This window comes from Protopterus annectens, chromosome 3.part1 (assembly GCF_019279795.1).
Source record: "Protopterus annectens isolate FY-2018-M chromosome 3.part1, PAN1.0, whole genome shotgun sequence".
NCBI classification, from domain to species: Eukaryota; Metazoa; Chordata; order Ceratodontiformes; family Protopteridae; genus Protopterus; species Protopterus annectens.
The window spans coordinates 392,708,045-392,725,527 of NC_056732.1; the positions used below are offsets into that span (position 1 = coordinate 392,708,045).

Below are 17,483 nucleotides of genomic sequence, written 5' to 3' on the forward strand. Positions count from 1 at the left end.
ATTGGTAGTTTACTCTCGTACAGCTGATTTACAGAGAAATACAAACAGTCATTAGTAAGTCTTTTTGCATGTCGCTTTAGTCCCCATAAAAACAACAAACAATATTTTGACTACTCAGCATTTTCAGACTTACTTGAACCTCCTCAAAGAGGCTGCCCTCAGTCCTCCTGCGTTTCACAAGCATTACACGCACACACCACAGAAACACAAATAATGCTGCCGTTAGGAGAAGGCTAAGTGTAAATTGTTCGAAAGGTCATTTGCTTCCGTTTACTGTTTATTAATAAATCAGTGATGGGTATAGCAACTGTATGTACACATTTACCCTAAGCAGATTGGCTTTACGTTGAAAACCTCAATACAGTCCCCAGACAGCTGGCAAACTTAAGTAACAATAAATAGTTACTTGTATTAACAAGAGGGTATGTTATTTTAAGGGATCAGCGCTAACAGGGATTTCTGGGGGAGCCTTCAGTAAAGCCGGAATAGCACCCATAGACGTCGCTGTCCAACCAAAATACTTTGAAGACTGAAAATCCCCCAATGACATGCGTCTGGAAATCATATAAAATGACTCCAAGCTTTCCATCTGCTCCATAAACTGGCGGCAGGAATTACAAGACCCGCTTTGTTGTAGCCACAGGAAAAGCGAAGGTCAGCCGTGATGCCGGACTCCAATTGTTGCCTCTCCTTGGATGGCGTGCACTTGATAGGGAACAATATGTCTAATCACAGTGGATCCGACTGGTTCCCGGTACTGAGTTCAGCCGACGGTGAGGTGCAGGGGGACGGATCCAAAATAACTCGAATCCTAATTGCTGCGGTTTACTCAGTTGTTTGTGCTTTGGGACTTGTAGGAAACATTTTGGTTTTGTACCTGTTGCATTCCAAGTACAGGAAGAAAAGGTCACCTGTGAACTTCTTTGTGATTAACCTCGCTGTGACTGATTTTCAGTTTGTACTCACGCTTCCTTTCTGGGCTGTGGAGACTGCGCTGGATTTCAGCTGGCCATTTGGCAAGGTCATGTGCAAGATTATTTCTTCGGTCACTACCATGACCATGTACTGCAGCGTTTTCTTTCTTACAGCAATGAGTGTGCATAGATATAGCTCTGTGACCTGTTCTTTAAAAATGAAAAGTCGAGGTTCTTCCAAATGGTTAACAAAACTTGTCAGCCTTGTTATTTGGACATTCTCACTTATTCTTACCCTACCACATGTAGTGTTTTCTACAACAGTGGTGATCTCTGAAGAAGAGCTATGCTTAGTTAAGTTCCCAGACCTGCAACATATCGATCCGCAAGTCTTGTTGGGAGTCTACCAGACCCAGAAAGTTTTATTTGGCTTCCTCATTCCCCTCCTCATCATCACGATCTCGTACATGCTCTTAGTGAGGTTCGTGGGCAATGTAAACACTTGTAACAAGAATCCTAAAAGAGCATCCCAAGTAACAAAATCTGTAACGATAGTCGTTTTGTCATTTTTTGTGTGCTGGCTTCCAAACCAGTCCATTACTGCCTGGGGTATCTTCATAAAGTTCAATGTTGTCCCTTTTAGTGAAGCCTACTACATTGCGCAGGCATATGTCTTTCCATTAACAGTCTGCCTGGCTCATACCAATAGCTGCCTCAACCCAGTTCTCTACTGTCTGATACGGCAAGAGTTTCGGATAGCTTTGAAACACCTTTTATTCAGGGTAACTCCTTCGTTTAGGAGACTGGGTCCAGTGTTAAGTAATATCGCTCCCCAGAAGAAAGACAGGAGCCGGGTTTCTATTCAGATGAATAACAAGACACATTTGGAGTCTTTGGGACGTGGCTGATATTTGCACAACATCTCAGAAAGACTTTTTGGAGAAGTAGGTAAAAGAATATTGAACGGTAACACGATTGTTGAAAAATGCCTTGTATGTACAATATTAAAAGGAAAACAAACTAAGAAAGACAGACCATCACTGTATTATATTTTAATTCATTTGCGAAATCTAAATATGTTCCATAAATGCTTTTTAAACGCCAAAAGTATGAGATCAACGGAGAGAGGCGACAGAGCGGCTTTTTTCAGCACCTCGGACAGCGCTCGTCTATTGCAACAGCGCAAACGTTTGCAAGAGGAGGCAGCAAAACTGCGCCCATACTGACTGCCAGTTTGTGACCTCTACTCATTAACTGGAGTTTTAAATGATGGACATACCCCTCAAGTGTACCGAGGAGCATTCCTCATCTGGGATCATTAAACAGTTCATGTTCCTCGAAGTTCCACGTTTTAGGGTCTGCCAGGCATTCGGTATTAGCAATTTTAACTGATATTCATGGTAAATAGAACTGAATCACATTAAGTCATGAAAAGAGCAATTCTATAGGTAAAACAGTTCACATTTTAACCATTTTATGAGCTTCCTAGTTGACCTTGTTGGTAAGCTGCTCGTAGGTGTTCCACTTTCTGCCCATTTGTTCCACATTACCAGAGGTAGTTTTCCTCATTTTGTAAATGGAAGTTAGAGAGCTATGATGGTGGGCTGTATTTCGGGGTATGGAGGTCGCGGAATGTTTGTTCATTTCTACCCTTACTTCCTAGATTTGAAGGAAAATGATTTTGCATATCCTTAACAAATAAAGGAATGATAGTTCCTAGCCTTGGAAGTGTGTATGTGCTTTCAGTGTATAATGCCTTGGGGAATGACATCGTTGTATTACAACCATAATAAGGAAATAAGGCATAAAGCTTTGTCAAACGGGAACCACACCGGTAACTAAATAGGTTAGGAATTGTACTGCTGTAGCCCTCAATTAAGAGTTTAAAATACACATGTTGAACTCCGGACATGATGTAGGAAGCTATATAACTGCTACTTAACAGTTGCTTTTATTTCAGTAAATTCCAGCTGTCTTCTGCCATAAATGTGTAATGCATTGCAAGAGGTAATGTGCTGCTAGTGTACAAAATGTTGATTATCTGCCCTGCATATTAACACGGCTTAGTAAAATAATCGGTAAGCGAGTGGAATGAAAATGCCTGCTGTTATTTTAACAATTCTTAAAACAATTATGCTGTATCACAGCTGATAGTAGAAATATGCAATGCATATGAACAAAGTGAGTTACTTCAGGGGAAGACATGCATGCTGTTACACTGACTGCCACCAGCAACATTTTTATATTTACCCGTTTAGGTCATTGGCATTATTTTGTATGCATGCAGTCTTAATTAGTCTGTATGATGCAAGGCTCCCAAACACTCTGACAGCACTTCAAAATTGTATTTAAAATGTAACACGTATAACCTTACCACTGCTCTGTAAAGTTATTTTATTTAGACGGCCTCATTGTTTTATACCAGTGAAATTGCGCAGAATATCGGAAAACTCGTCACATTTTAGGTATTTATAATACATCAAGTATAAGCTGATTTATTTTCCGTGTCAAGTTTGTACTTGTATGTGGTAGCTTGTTAGCCACATGAAACGTGTTATCTTGTAGTTTTTAAAACAACAAGACAATTTCTACTGAAAACTTGCTTTAAAAGCCAGCCTTTAAAGAAGGACTGGGATAAATGCATGTTGCACTTTTAGAAGAACACAACTGCCATTAAAGTGATGTTGAGAGAGCAGCACAATATCTATTAATGTTTTTATTTGTATTTTTTTGTATAAGTGAACAATCATAATCACCACCGTCGATACATTCTTATTACACACTTTATCATTCTTTTCTCATAAATAGAGTGCAGAACAATAATATCCTTGCAGGTTAAGCTAGAGTTTTCCCTTTAAAAGTAAAATGCCCCTTTGCCCATATTGTGGTCATAGTAACTAATACAAAAATGTTAACACTTTATGCAGCTTACAAATTTTATCGTAAAAGCATAAAAAACAGTAACAGCAATACCACAAGCATCTGAGAGAGAAAAAACATATTCGTCAGCGCAGAATAAAGTAATATCATTATAAACTGTGTGTGAGAGACAGAGAGATTGAAAGTGGATGCCTCACATCTGTCATGCATTAGCAGCATCATGTGACATCACTGTTAAACTCTTTACAGAGGACTGCCACAGACTATCAATTTAAAAGACCAATGTTTTAAAATAGTGTATAACTAAAGGTAAAAAAAATCATGCTGGACATTTAATTGCCATCTAAGCAATGGTTTAAGTGAGAATACTTTAGCACAGGAACTAATTTCTGTACATTTAAGAAAAATGAATCTCCATGCTAAGAAACATTTAACTATTCCATACTGTTTAGTGAATGAAGATGATAAAGGAAATGAACTTAGTTCTGTCAAACTCCTGCTCCATTTACTGTCTGGATCCACAAGGATAGAAGAATGTACATTTTATAAATACTTCCCACAAATGAAGTCTGCTTTCTCATGCACAGGACAACTTCTGTTTTTTGAGGCATTTAACCAACAAGAAAAGGTAGCTTTACATAGAGGGGAAGCTTGGATGGACAGACACAAACATCCTCATAACAAGGCTTTATGACACAAGTTCCAAAAATCAAGATGCCAGTATAAAGTTTTCATTCATTGGATTATTTATCCTTCATTAAAATTTCATAGTTGAAATTACTTTGTACATTATCACACACTTCTTTTCGTCATGTGGAAGTCATCTGGAGTTTTAGACGTAGTCCTTTCTAACTACATGTATCTGGTCTCTTTTATATAAAGCCTTCTCACCACCCTCTTAATATGCATGCCTCCATCTCCTTCATGCATTTTATGCAGCTTAATAATAGCAACACTCAATCCACTGCAAACTACCAAAGTGACATAGATAGGACAGAAATAATCTGTTCATTATAAGGCCCTGGAAATGTATATGCTAAATCTAATGATGATAACCAAACCCACAACAGTGACATAATAGAACATGACTGTGAAGACTGGGGTGGGGCAAAAGGTAACATCTCTTTGCATAAGAAGAAAGTTACTTACTTACTGCCTATCTCCCTTCATACTGTTCTGTTATACTTGGACCTGCTCCTTCTCCATTCTGTACTGTCTGCTTATACTCTTATACTACCTTCCTCTAATCTACTTTCTTTCTCTGGTGTACTTAGTCTTTACTCCTTCAATCTTACACCTATCTTACCATACTCACCTTCTTTTACTGATTGTCTACTTTCCTATCTCTCCTTCAGTTGTTTCTACCCGCTCTGTTTGCCCTGCGGGCTCACTCCGCTCCCTTCCCTACCCCCAATTCCCACCCACCCTCAGGGGTCCTACACTTAAACCTCTCTAGACACACCCCCTACCTCTACCTTCCTATCAGCTTTAGTCTCTTTTCACTCTCTTTTTTATACCCCACCCCTCACCTCTCCCCCTTTTCTCCCAATATCTCTCTCTGTCCATTTACCCTCCCTTATTAATCCAACCTATTATTTCTCTCTACTTTTTGCCCTCAAATATTCCACAGTCCTTTCTTATACACTCCCTACTCTACTTCTTTCATATTTCACTTCCTGAAACTTGCTATTAACTGTTTAACCTTGTTTGCCTCTACCTTAACCTTTCTTCTATCATGGCTACCAACTCTTTTACTATACCTATACTCTCATTCTTACTCTTAACTATCATGCTCTCAGCCTACCTTCTTACCTTCTTTGAAAATCAACTTTTTGTCCATCCTACTTACACACAAAAACAAACCTTAACTTGCCCTTCTACTACTCTCAATTCATACCCCATCATTTCCTGCACCCCCAGATACCTTCTATCCAAATACCATAGACTCTCCCATATTAATTATGTCCTAACTACTGATAAAAAATTGAAGCTTCAAATCCACCTAATAAACAACTCATTAACTAAACTTATTAATCTCACCTTACAAGATGGAGACATCCATCCTAACCCAGGCCCAACAGACCCCTCATTCCAAATGTCTAGACCAAAAACTAATAATACTCTCCTAATAGGTCATCTTAACATTCAAAGTTTAAATAACAAAGTATCACACCTCCATGCACTCCTAGATACCCACTCTTTTGACATCCTCTGCCTCTCAAAGACCTGGCTAAAACCTGACACCAAAGATACTGCCATTTTACCACACGGCTATAATATAGCTAGACTTGACCATTCAAAACGTAAAGGTGGTGGAGTTGCAATCCTCTTTAAGAATCATTTAAATATATCCACCCTGCCAGTAGACCCAACACAGGATAGCAAAGCAGAAGTCATTATTACAAAACTTCAATTGAATTCTAGGAAATCCCTGTACATAATTTGTATGTACTTACCTCCTGGTAACAATATACCCACTTTAGAAGCCTTTCTCAACTGGGCATCTACAACTTACCCCCAAGAAACTGTAATTCTTGGTGACTTTAATATAGACTGGAAAAGTATTAATGCTGAAAATCCTACTTCTCACATTAACCTCCATGGTTTCACCCAAACCATGACCTCAACTACAAGAATCAATAAGCCTAATAATAAAGACAGTATTCTTGACTGGATACTTATAAACAAAGACAAACAATTATATGATGTAGGAACCCTGCCAGATGATGTCAGTGACCACTCTCTGACTTATATTACAAGAGACAAGATTGCATTTCCTAGCCTCCAAAACATTAGAAAAATACGCTCTACCAAACAGTTTAACATAGAATTATTTCAAGCTGAACTGAACTCATGTAACTGGAACCGCTTAAAAACACTTCCTCTGGAAAAAGCAGTATTATACTTTAATACTACCTTCTTATCCATTCTTGATAAACATGCCCCCGAACGTACTGTCAGAATGAAACCTAACATTGCCCCATGGCTCTCTAAGGAAACAAAAAACTTAATTCTCTCCAGAAATAAAGTCTGGGCTTTATGGAGACACCATAGAAATAACCCTGATCTTATTCACTTCCGTCAGCTTAGAAATCTGACAAAAAAAGCAATTATTACTGACAAAAAAAACTTTTACTGTAGACTCCAACAAACAAACCATAACAACCCCAAACAGTTCTGGTCTTCAATCAATAAACTCCTTTCCCCAGGAACAACCAAAACTCCCACCCCTCTTAATGCTGACCCAGACAACCCCCACCAAACTGCTAATGCTTTTAACTCTTTCTTTATTGACTCTATCCAAACCCTAGCCAGACAAATGAACATCAACAATGTCTCCCCTCCAAGTAACCTTATGGACCCATCCTGTAACTTTACACTACAACCTATCCCCACATCTTTTATCCATAGACTTATTAACAAACTTAAACCTCGTACCCCTTCAGCTGACAAGCTCCCATCTCTCTATCTCCAAAGGGCTGCCAAAGTGATTGCATATCCTATATCCATACTCATAAATGGGACAATCCAAGAAGGAACCATCCCTGATATCTGGAAAGTTTCCCATGTTATTCCATTACATAAAGGGGGTAACTCTATCGATTACTCCAACTACAGACCAATTGCTCTCCTTTCTCCATTAGCAAAAATTATGGAAAAATGTATTCACCGGCAACTTCTACAACATCTCACTCTGTACAACATAATAGCAAACTGTCAACATGGTTTTAGACCTCATCATAGTACTACCACTGCTCTCTTATCTTTTGTAGAAACCATCAATAAGAACCGTAATAATAACCTTCTCTCTTCTGCTCTCTTTATCGACCTCTCCAAAGCATTCGACATGGTCAACCACTCCACCTTAATTAACATACTTGAATCCCTCTCCTTTGACAACCTAGCCACTAAATGGTTTAAATCTTACCTTAGCAATAGACAACAAGCAGTTCTATGGGGAAATCAAATCTCTTCTCTCCTACCCATTAAAATTGGTGTCCCTCAGGGCTCCATTCTTGGGCCACTTCTGTTCTCCCTTTTCATTAATGATCTCCATTCTGCTATCCCTCAGGCTACCTGCATCCAATATGCAGATGACTCTACCCTTATCTGCTCTGCTTCTTCTCCTACTGAACTTTGTTCACTTACTCAAAAGATCTTCAATTCAGTTGAAACATGGTTCTATAAATGTTCCCTCCTACTAAATGCCAAAAAAACTAAACTTCTTCTCTTTACCCCCACCACCCGATCCCCCTCCTTACACTTCACCATTTCCTCTAATAATGCCACTCTTATCACACCCGATCCTACAACAAAACTGTTAGGAATAACCATTGACAATAATCTCTCTTTTGATCAACACATTAATAACACCATTAAATTGGTCAACAGAAAAATAGGATCCTTATATCGAATTAAACCCTTCCTAACTGAATCTGCTAGAGCCAAGATTGCCCACTCCCATCTATTGTCAACACTTCTCTATGCTTCACCTATATTTACCAACCTTAAGAAAGCCAACCTTAACAAACTGGCTACATGCTATAATAACATCACCCGCTTCGCCACTGGCAACCCCTTCAGAACCCACCACTGTATTAACCTGAAACAACTAGGCTGGCTGGAATTCCAAAACCTTCTGCTCATCCCCCAACTGAACATTGCCCACAAAATACTGCACCAGCCTTCCAACACCCCTATACTCTCAAAACTTTTAATCCCATAGAATAATCTTAACTCCCTTTGTTCTGCTAGGAAACGTATGGCTAGATTAACAAAGTCCAATAACTCAGCTGGTGACTCTCTTTTTTCTAGTACAGTAGGAAGGAACTGGAATCTACTACCCAGTGACATAACACTAATCTCATCACTGCCCCTCTTCAAACAAAGAATAAAAGAACACTTGAAAAGTCACTGGCTCTGTTCCTGCACTAAACCTGACTAAATTTCTACCCCTTCTCTGTCTCTTTCCTTCCCCCGCATCTCTCTCCCTCTGCCATGTATAACTATCTCAATTTCTAACTTATCTCTTTTCCTCTTTGCTGAAAGTTTGTTTAATCCTTTCTTGTCTTTTCTTTTTACTTTACTCTATTCTTCTTACTTTGCTCCCATTTCTCCTCCCTACTATATATTTGTTTTATTTCTTTCCTTCCCTTCTTTTCAAAAATATCTTCTTTTTACTTCCTAACTCACCTTTCCCTGATTTTGTTACCCTTTATTTAGTTCGTTTATAGGTAATGATGTTAGTTCCTATTTGTAAATTTTTTTTCTGCCTGCTAACTTTCTTTATTGTCTTTACATTGATGCTGCTGTTTTTGTTGCATTGACTTTCATGTGTTGTATGTTTTTTTTTCTGTATATTGTGTGGAGCTTTTCTCCCTGGGCCTCTACTGAAAATGGAAATATATCCAGCTAGACTGTCCGGTCAACAAATGTAAAATAAATAAATACTTTTAATGGAAAATATTCATCCAAATTCAGGTTTACTGAAGTGAAATAAAAGTGTCACCTGATGTAATTTGTTATCATTTTTGAAGATTTTTGCTAATTCCAAGGAAATCAGCATGAGTGCACCAGTAAAAACTAATAATTAAAGTGAACAGTACCAATGCCATTGGCTTCTTTGATCAGGTGATTTCTTAAATGGTGTTTAAATGCTTGTCTTTGAATTTTGCATTAGTTCTGATGCAGGCCATTTGTAATGTTTAAGGAACAAAAGCATTTCATAGTTTAACTTTATTCTTATTCATTTTGATTTGGATGGTGTGAATAAATTTACATTTTTATTCACCAGTGTGTTTTCCCAAGAGGTTGTTTGCCTATGAGTGCTTTCTCTGCCACACTGCACTGTTCACTTTGATTTTTACTAATTAAAGTGTTTGAATAATCCAGTGAGTATAACAAACTGGTCATGCTGCTACCAGCTTGAAGATTTATGCCTTCAACTAAATCTGCAGTCTGATTACTTGTACTGCAAAATGGTGCCAGTCAGTTTTCATGGTAACTGACAAACTGCATACTTGTTTATCAGAATTACTTTGTGGACTGACCTACCTATTAAACACAGTTAGATATATTATAGGCACTTTTTCTCAATGTTTTGTTTTAATTTTTCTTTTCCTGAAATACATATTTATATTTTATAAAGTATAAGAATATCAGAAGCTTGGCTGATAATAATCTGAAGCTTAAAGTAAGAGTGATTAAAAGACCGCAAATCTTCACTTAAAATCAAACTGCTCTGTAGCAGTAACTGTAACAAATTTATAACGGAGAAAGTTCCTGCAGATTGGTTTCTATTCTTTCACATTGTTCAATGGCAAATATGCTAAAATAATATAAAGTATACCCCAGAAAGTTTTTTGTCTTATCACTTTGGATGAGTCAGTAAAACAGAGACATTATACTGCAATATAATAATATGAAAATTAACTTTTTGCTTTGTTTTTGGGCAGATATGAAGCAAATAGCAATAAAGCAAAATGTGTACTTATACTGACAGTTTCACAATAGGCTAACATTAAAATCTGTTAGCCATTTAACACAAATCTTTTATACTGGAGCTTTGCTAAGGTGAAAACAAACTGATAGTGGAGAGAATTTACACTATGAGCTGTTAATAAGTTGCCACCGTTTGATTCCATTGGCCTCCGTTTGCCTACTGTGTGCATGCCACTTAATCATAAAGTGCTCCCAGATCAGCCCTGCAAATGGACACTTGTGTTGGGTGACATTATACAACTAAAGAAAAAAGGTCAGCCTGACATTTGGGATATTATGCTGACTATATGACTTGACAGGTTATTGGTGTTTGATATTTCACATACTTGCACATACCTGTTTCAGTTACTGAAAGCTAGCAAGATCTTGTAAAATATAATACTTGTGGGCTGAATTTCATGCTTGCCTCTGTGAGTTATGATGTCTGTGATGATGTAACAAATACTTTTGCCTGGACATTCTACATTAGCCATGTTTCATTCATAATGGCTGTATTTGGGTTTATCCCCCCAAATGAAAATGATATGCAAAAGCAAGTAGAAAACCCTCAGTATTACATCTAACTGTCCTTTTGCAACTCACACCTTGACAAATGTTTATATATCTTCAGCTTACTTTAACTCTCTGCATGAAACATTTGCAAATAGATCAGGTACCAAGTCACTGAATGTACCTCATAAAACACAATAGCTGTTGCTAAGTATCCTGACCTAAACAAATGCTAAAGAAACTGCATGCAACATTTTCAGCTGGGACTACTTTCCAAAAAGACAAGGGCATTTCTGGAAAAGCCAGATTACCTTAATCAATGTGAATAAAGTGAGATTATCACTCACTTCAACAACATGGATATTTTACTAATTCGACTAAGCAGCCTTGTTGCTCGACTCATTCACACCTAGAATTTCTTTTTTGTATACACCTACTTCACGCACACACGTCATTATGGTGTCTGGCTAACTTGTTTGAGGGATTGCCTCTTTAAGTGACATATGAATTTGTAATGCACAGCATAAGCAATAAGAACCAAAACTACAAGTAGAATTCTGGTACTGGCAGTAAAAAATCCAAAAACAACCAACAAGCCAAACCAACCACAGGTCGTCAAAACACACGTTTATTTGATCAAGTAAAATCATGATTGAGCGCTTTCATCTATTTACATAGACATCATCAGACCCATGAATGAAAGTCTCTCACTTCCTTCTCAAATGACTGAAACAGCACACCCCCAGAAACAACCAATCAAAATGTAAATTCATGACATAATTGATTTGGTTATGAAGTGTCCACCTTCAAGATATATTTTAAACATAAAGATAAGAAAAAACTGCAAAAAAATAGAAGAAAATTAGCAAAAAATTATTAGTTTAGCATTGAGAAAATAAAATGAACTAAAATAAAATAAAATACAATAAATTCACATGAAACCAAGAGCAGCAATCACAATATACTGGCTCATTTTCTCAGCTCACTACTGATTGAAATGTAATTGAGACTGGGTGAACTGGCTGCTTCCAGTCTAAGTTGCTAAATGTTTCCCACTGTAAAACTTTGTTTAGCCAATCCCCAACATAAGGCACCACCTGAAAGTACTAAAAAAAACAAATTTGTTGAACCCTGGGAATATAGTGGAATGCCCTGCCAGCGCACTCTTTTTGATTTGTCACTGTATGCTGTAAGTGTGTTGGTATATTCATTTATTCAAGGCAGTTTTGGTCTTGCCTATGTAAAAAAGCAGAACATGAAGTACATGTGGCCAGATAGACCACTCTTTGTGTTGCACAGTTGTATGTACCGCCAATCATTGTATCAACAGTTTTGTTCAACAAAGGGCCTTGATAGCTGGTGTCTATGTGTGGGCATTGGTGACAATATCCCATTTCCTTGTGTTCAATAGTCCCCTACTGTCTGCCCCTTTTTTTTTTCTAGGAGGCATTTCATATTGGGTTTATTGTTATAAGTGAAAGTGGGGGGGGGTCCACAAAATGAATTTTGATTTCATCACACTGCAACACAAACCATTTCTTTCACAAAATTAGTTCAATATCTTTGGCATTCAGGGTATACTGTAACACCGTGTTCATGTGGTTATGAAAGCCTGGACCATCTTGGTCCTTATCAGCCCTCACAAGTTGTAGCACATTCTTGATGATTGGTGAGTATTTGTTATTTTTTCCAGCCCACACTTCATCAAATGTCATATCCAGCAATGATGAGGGGTATCTTCTATCCTGGAACATCAATTTCAGCTTTCTGAAATGTTTAAGGCACGTTGTCATCCAAAGTAAGCCAGGGCATTCTAATGAACTGGCTGTTCACCAGTCCTTTCTTTTGTGGAATGGGTGGCAACTTGTGAAAAAAAGAAATGGGTTGAAATATGAGGGTTTGCTGTGTATTTGTGTCACAAATGCTCCCTCTAAGAATCTTTTATAATGTAGTACTTGATTTTATTTCATTTGAATATAACCTAATTAGCAAATGTATGTGTAATTAATACTGTATATTTCCTGTTATCTCTTCATGCAATTACTGAATGTCTTTTTTAAAATGTTTGTAACATATTTGAGCTTCCACTGAAAAAGGGCTTTTGACTAAACCCAGTCAGACAAAAGAATTAAAACCACAACAAAATTAAATAAATAAATAAAAACACTTTATTCTTCCCTCCCCCCAAATACATTCTATCAACTCTCTATTAACTATCATCTACAAACTTCCCCCTTGATTTATATATCTGACCTGTATGTAAAACAAAAAGGACCAATGCAATTTTCAGTGGTTATATTTTTTCTGTCCATATCCATAATCAAGAGGTTGCAGTTTCTTGTATTTTCTTTTGTTTAGTCTCTTCCCACTTATTCTTAGCTTCAAAACAGAATCCGTTTTAATCCCTCACTTAATTACCTCATCTTATCATGCTTCCATAAGTATGGTTATTGTTGAACCAATTTGTGTGTGGATTGCAGTATTTGATTTATCTTCATTCATTTTATATCATAAAAGACTAGAAATTGTCTCAACATGTTCTTTTTATGGATTTTAAAGTACAAACTCATATAATTTTTATGGTTACTTTTCCCGTTTACCATGCAGTTTGTATATCCTTGAATTTGTGAGCCCCTTACTTTCTTTGCCAACAGCTTTAAATATAAGCAAATAAAGGGGAAAGAGAATATCCTGCCTTGTCTCTCTGTTGAAACATGGCTTCCCAGCGAAGAAGCCACCCACCTTAATTCTTACCTTCAGCCCTTCATATATCCTCCTAATTAACCCTATTATTCTATCAGGGAATGCAATGCTACCATTTTCCTAATTATAAAATCCCAGCTGACTGCACTGAATGTTTTCTCTGCATCACCACCAACCAACAATAATAGCATTTTCTTATACTGTGCTTTGCTTAGGATTATCAATGTTCTGTTAATGTTGTTAAATGTTTGTCACCCACCCCATCCATTGAGTCACACTAATAGAATCATGGAAAATACAGGGCCATGTGGCCATTTATATTTTGCCAGTATCCATCTTCAGACCTTACCTTTTTCAAGGGGTGATAGGTCAGTCATGCCAGGAGGTGAATTTGTGAAAACCTTTCCAGTCATCAAACTCCTTTTAAAGGGAAGATAGTGTGTCACATTGCTCGATCTGAAGTAGAAGTTTGTTCCAGAGAAGGGGTAGTCATTTCATGATGAATGTCTCTCTGTCTGCCATGATTTGTTTGATCTCTGTCAATTTTGGCAATGCCCTTACCATTCTCTTAGCTAGAATAATATTAAAATGGGTCTAAATGCAGCTGGGTAAAATACTGCTAAGCAAAACCTTTCAGATATTTATCTCTTTCTTTCTGCCCAGCTTCCAAACTTCCATGGGAAAACCTTCCATTCCTCAAGACTTCCCTGTTACTTGATAATACATCACAGTTGTTATCTCATCCATTCCTATCATAGCTATTAATTGTTGAGCCTCATCTTCATCTAACACTTATGTTTAATGCTTCTATAAATATCTCTGTTTGTGTCTATTCCTGGTTTCTACATTCATCTATTTTATACAAATTTTCATAAAATTCCAAAATATCTGTAATACCGCTAGGTCTCTAGTATTTTTCTTGTCATAGGCTTCCTACATTTGGTGCCAGTCCTTTCTAATTTCTGTCAAATAAATTGCTATGCTAAATGATTTTGTTCACTAGATTTGTTATCAAAAATTGTGGATTAATAGCAACCTTTCTAAACTTATGCATATTATCCAAATACTCCCATGGGTTTCCTTTATCACTGAGCAGTTGTTTCTGTTTTATTCTATGAGAGTCTCCTAACTCTACAATACTTTAACCTTTGCCTACACCTCTAAATAATTCCTATTATTTTTTTAAACTCCATTAATTTACCACACTCATTAGCTATCTCTTCTGAAGAAATGTCTCTCTTCCCTTATAATTTTCAAATCATTTGTACCAGCCATTCTTTAAATTCCTCTTTTTATCATGTAGATAAGAAAGTTCAAATGTCTCATCTGTATTTCATTAGTGTGCATTTTTATCTTAGTTTAAATTGGTGCACGATTGGAAACTGTTATTAGATGTGCGCCAATGTTTTCAGTTAAATACAGATGCTGCTGTGAAATATAAGTTTTCTGCAGTCTTGCCCAGTCACATTACCTCGGGGAATAATATATATGTTCTGTCTGAGTTCCACTACTGAGTTCAGATCTTCCATACCAAATGTTCTCATATATTGCTTCAGAAACATACCCACTTATGTTACATTTTCTTCTACTAGGTCCCCCGATACAGCCTCACTATTGTATATCAAGTTCCATTCCCAACCCATATACAATATTCCTTACTGAAAGAGGATTATTTCTGAGTAATTCTCTTAAGCTCCTTAATAACAGTTCTAGGTGGAATATAAATACATGCCAGACTATTCTTCCTTCCCTGCCAATAGCCACTTACTACCCCAAATCTACCATTATTGTGCTTTTCTATTTCTAAAACTAATGCTGCCATGCTAGCAATCAGTATTGTTACTCCCTTTTATCTTTGTCCCTGATAGTTTGCTGAATATTCATTATGAAATCCTTTGTCAAATCTGCATGCTCATGTCTATCCATACGTGTTTTCTGCAACATTGCTATTTGCATCCTAAATTTCATAATATAATAAAATACATTTTGCTTTTGTCTATACCTGTAAGGCCATTTACATTCCATGATAATATGGGCAGAGTAGCAATTATGATAGAAAGCTATTACTCCAATCTATTATTCATGACATTTCTTCTGTAAGTTTATTTCCAACTTTTAGCTTATATGAACACAATAATGCTTGCCACACTGATCTCTTATCTGTATAATTCTACTCATTTCCAATTGACACTTTAGCATATTTTCAAGATTTTTTTTTACTTCAATAAAAACATTCAAGAAAAGAAACACACACATACACACACACGCACACACATGCACAATTATGTACATTAAAAAAAATTACCCATACAGAGAGGACCAATTGCATGTGAAATTAAGGTACCCAAGGTAAAGTGCATGTTAGAGCCCATGTGACCAGTTACACTAATTGACATTTGCTCCTCTTCTTGCTGTTTCCCTCCCATATATTGGAGCTTACTTTCTTATTACATTCTTTATGTAAACATTACATTTTTACCTTAAGAAAAAGTGAGCTGGCTACCTCTAAATAAACTAAATTGGGAACTGTTATATTAAATGCATTAAAGTATTAAGGCTGTTGGAGATGCAACTTTTTATATAACTTATTCACCTTCAACATTTCAAACTTCATTTATTTTTTCACTGAAATGCTTGTCACTTGTACACTAAAATGTTAATTACACTGCATCTCATACAGTTCTCTAAGCACTTAGTGTTATGAGTTCTCATGATTAATTGCTTGCATCTGCAGACATCTCATATTCAAGTAACGTACTTGGTGATGAAAAAAAGAACACTAAGTAACTTTGAAGATGCATAAAAGAATATTTGTTAATTTTATTCAGAACACAATGTTCTGACTTATCATGGTTAATTGCATGCACTTCTAAACTTCTTGCCTAACATGGACAGCATTTGCTAATGAGAACAAATAACTGACTCCATAAATATAAGAGAACAGTAACTTTTCTTGCCTTTAATTCTTTTTCATATTTTCTGAGCGTATTTGCTTAAAAACTTGTCTATAACCTAAACCAACCACATTAGTCTAGACACCCACCCTTGTGCATTGATTCAGTTTGCTAATTCACAAGGGAAACATGGTTAGACATAAATGTTGCATTGCAACAGTCTAAACAAGATAGTGCTGCTTAAAAATTCAAAAAAGGCCCATTGTACAAAAGTACAATTAGAAGTTAAATTATTGTTTCATAAAATATGAACGTCTGTGGAAAAAGCTAAATTATTTGATTTGTAAACTACTAAATGTATGTGAGCATAAGTATAACAGATTTCAAGTCCCCAAAAACTAAAAACTGGAGAATTCAAAGTGATAGAAGAGAATATTAATTTTACTGTACCTAATGTAGTCCCTAACACATTAACTTTGAAAGGTAGAAACAAATACACATGAATGGTGTTAAATCAGACAGTATATGAAAAATGTTTCTATCCTTAAGCAGCATGATAATGCAAGCATGTAATTTCTATTCCCACTGATGGCAAATTTAAAAAGGAATCAAGTTAGATGAACATGGGGAGTCATGCAAAATTAATTTTAAGAGAAATTGGGTAACTTACATGTCAAAATTAACAGGTAATGGTGTAAAACAAAATTATAATTATAAAAGTTTGCTCCTAGACATTTATAGAACCATTATCCATAGGTATGTACCATGAAAAGGTAACTAACAGAATAAGGCAGTTATAATTGCAGGAATGTAACAGTTTCTAGCATAATTCTGGACAGAATATAATCAGGACTCTGTGGCCTTTTGCTTACATTAACATATGTTAATTATTAATAATAGTTTCAAGAAATATGCAGCTACTGTGCCAGTTATTTTCATATTTGGGTGGCATGGGATGTGCAGTGGTGCAGCAGTTAGCATTGTTGCCTCACAGCAAGAGGTTCTCCGGTTCAATTCTCAGCTCAGCTGCCTTCTGTGCAGAGTCTGTATGTCCTCCCTGCATTTGTGTGGGTTTCCAAAAGGTGCTCTGGTTTCCAAACAC

At 36.6% G+C, this 17,483-nt stretch overlaps 1 protein-coding gene across 1 annotated transcript; it reads left to right on the plus strand.

Annotated features, from left to right (window-relative positions):
• The first annotated feature begins 671 nt into the window (after positions 1–671).
• Positions 672–2,525, plus strand: LOC122798855 (relaxin-3 receptor 1-like). The gene has a single exon (XM_044067976.1). The coding sequence runs from the start codon at positions 722–724 to the stop codon at positions 1,820–1,822; it is 1,101 nt and encodes a 366-aa protein (XP_043923911.1). The 5' UTR covers positions 672–721; the 3' UTR covers positions 1,823–2,525.
• Positions 2,526–17,483: the final 14,958 nt, after the last annotated feature.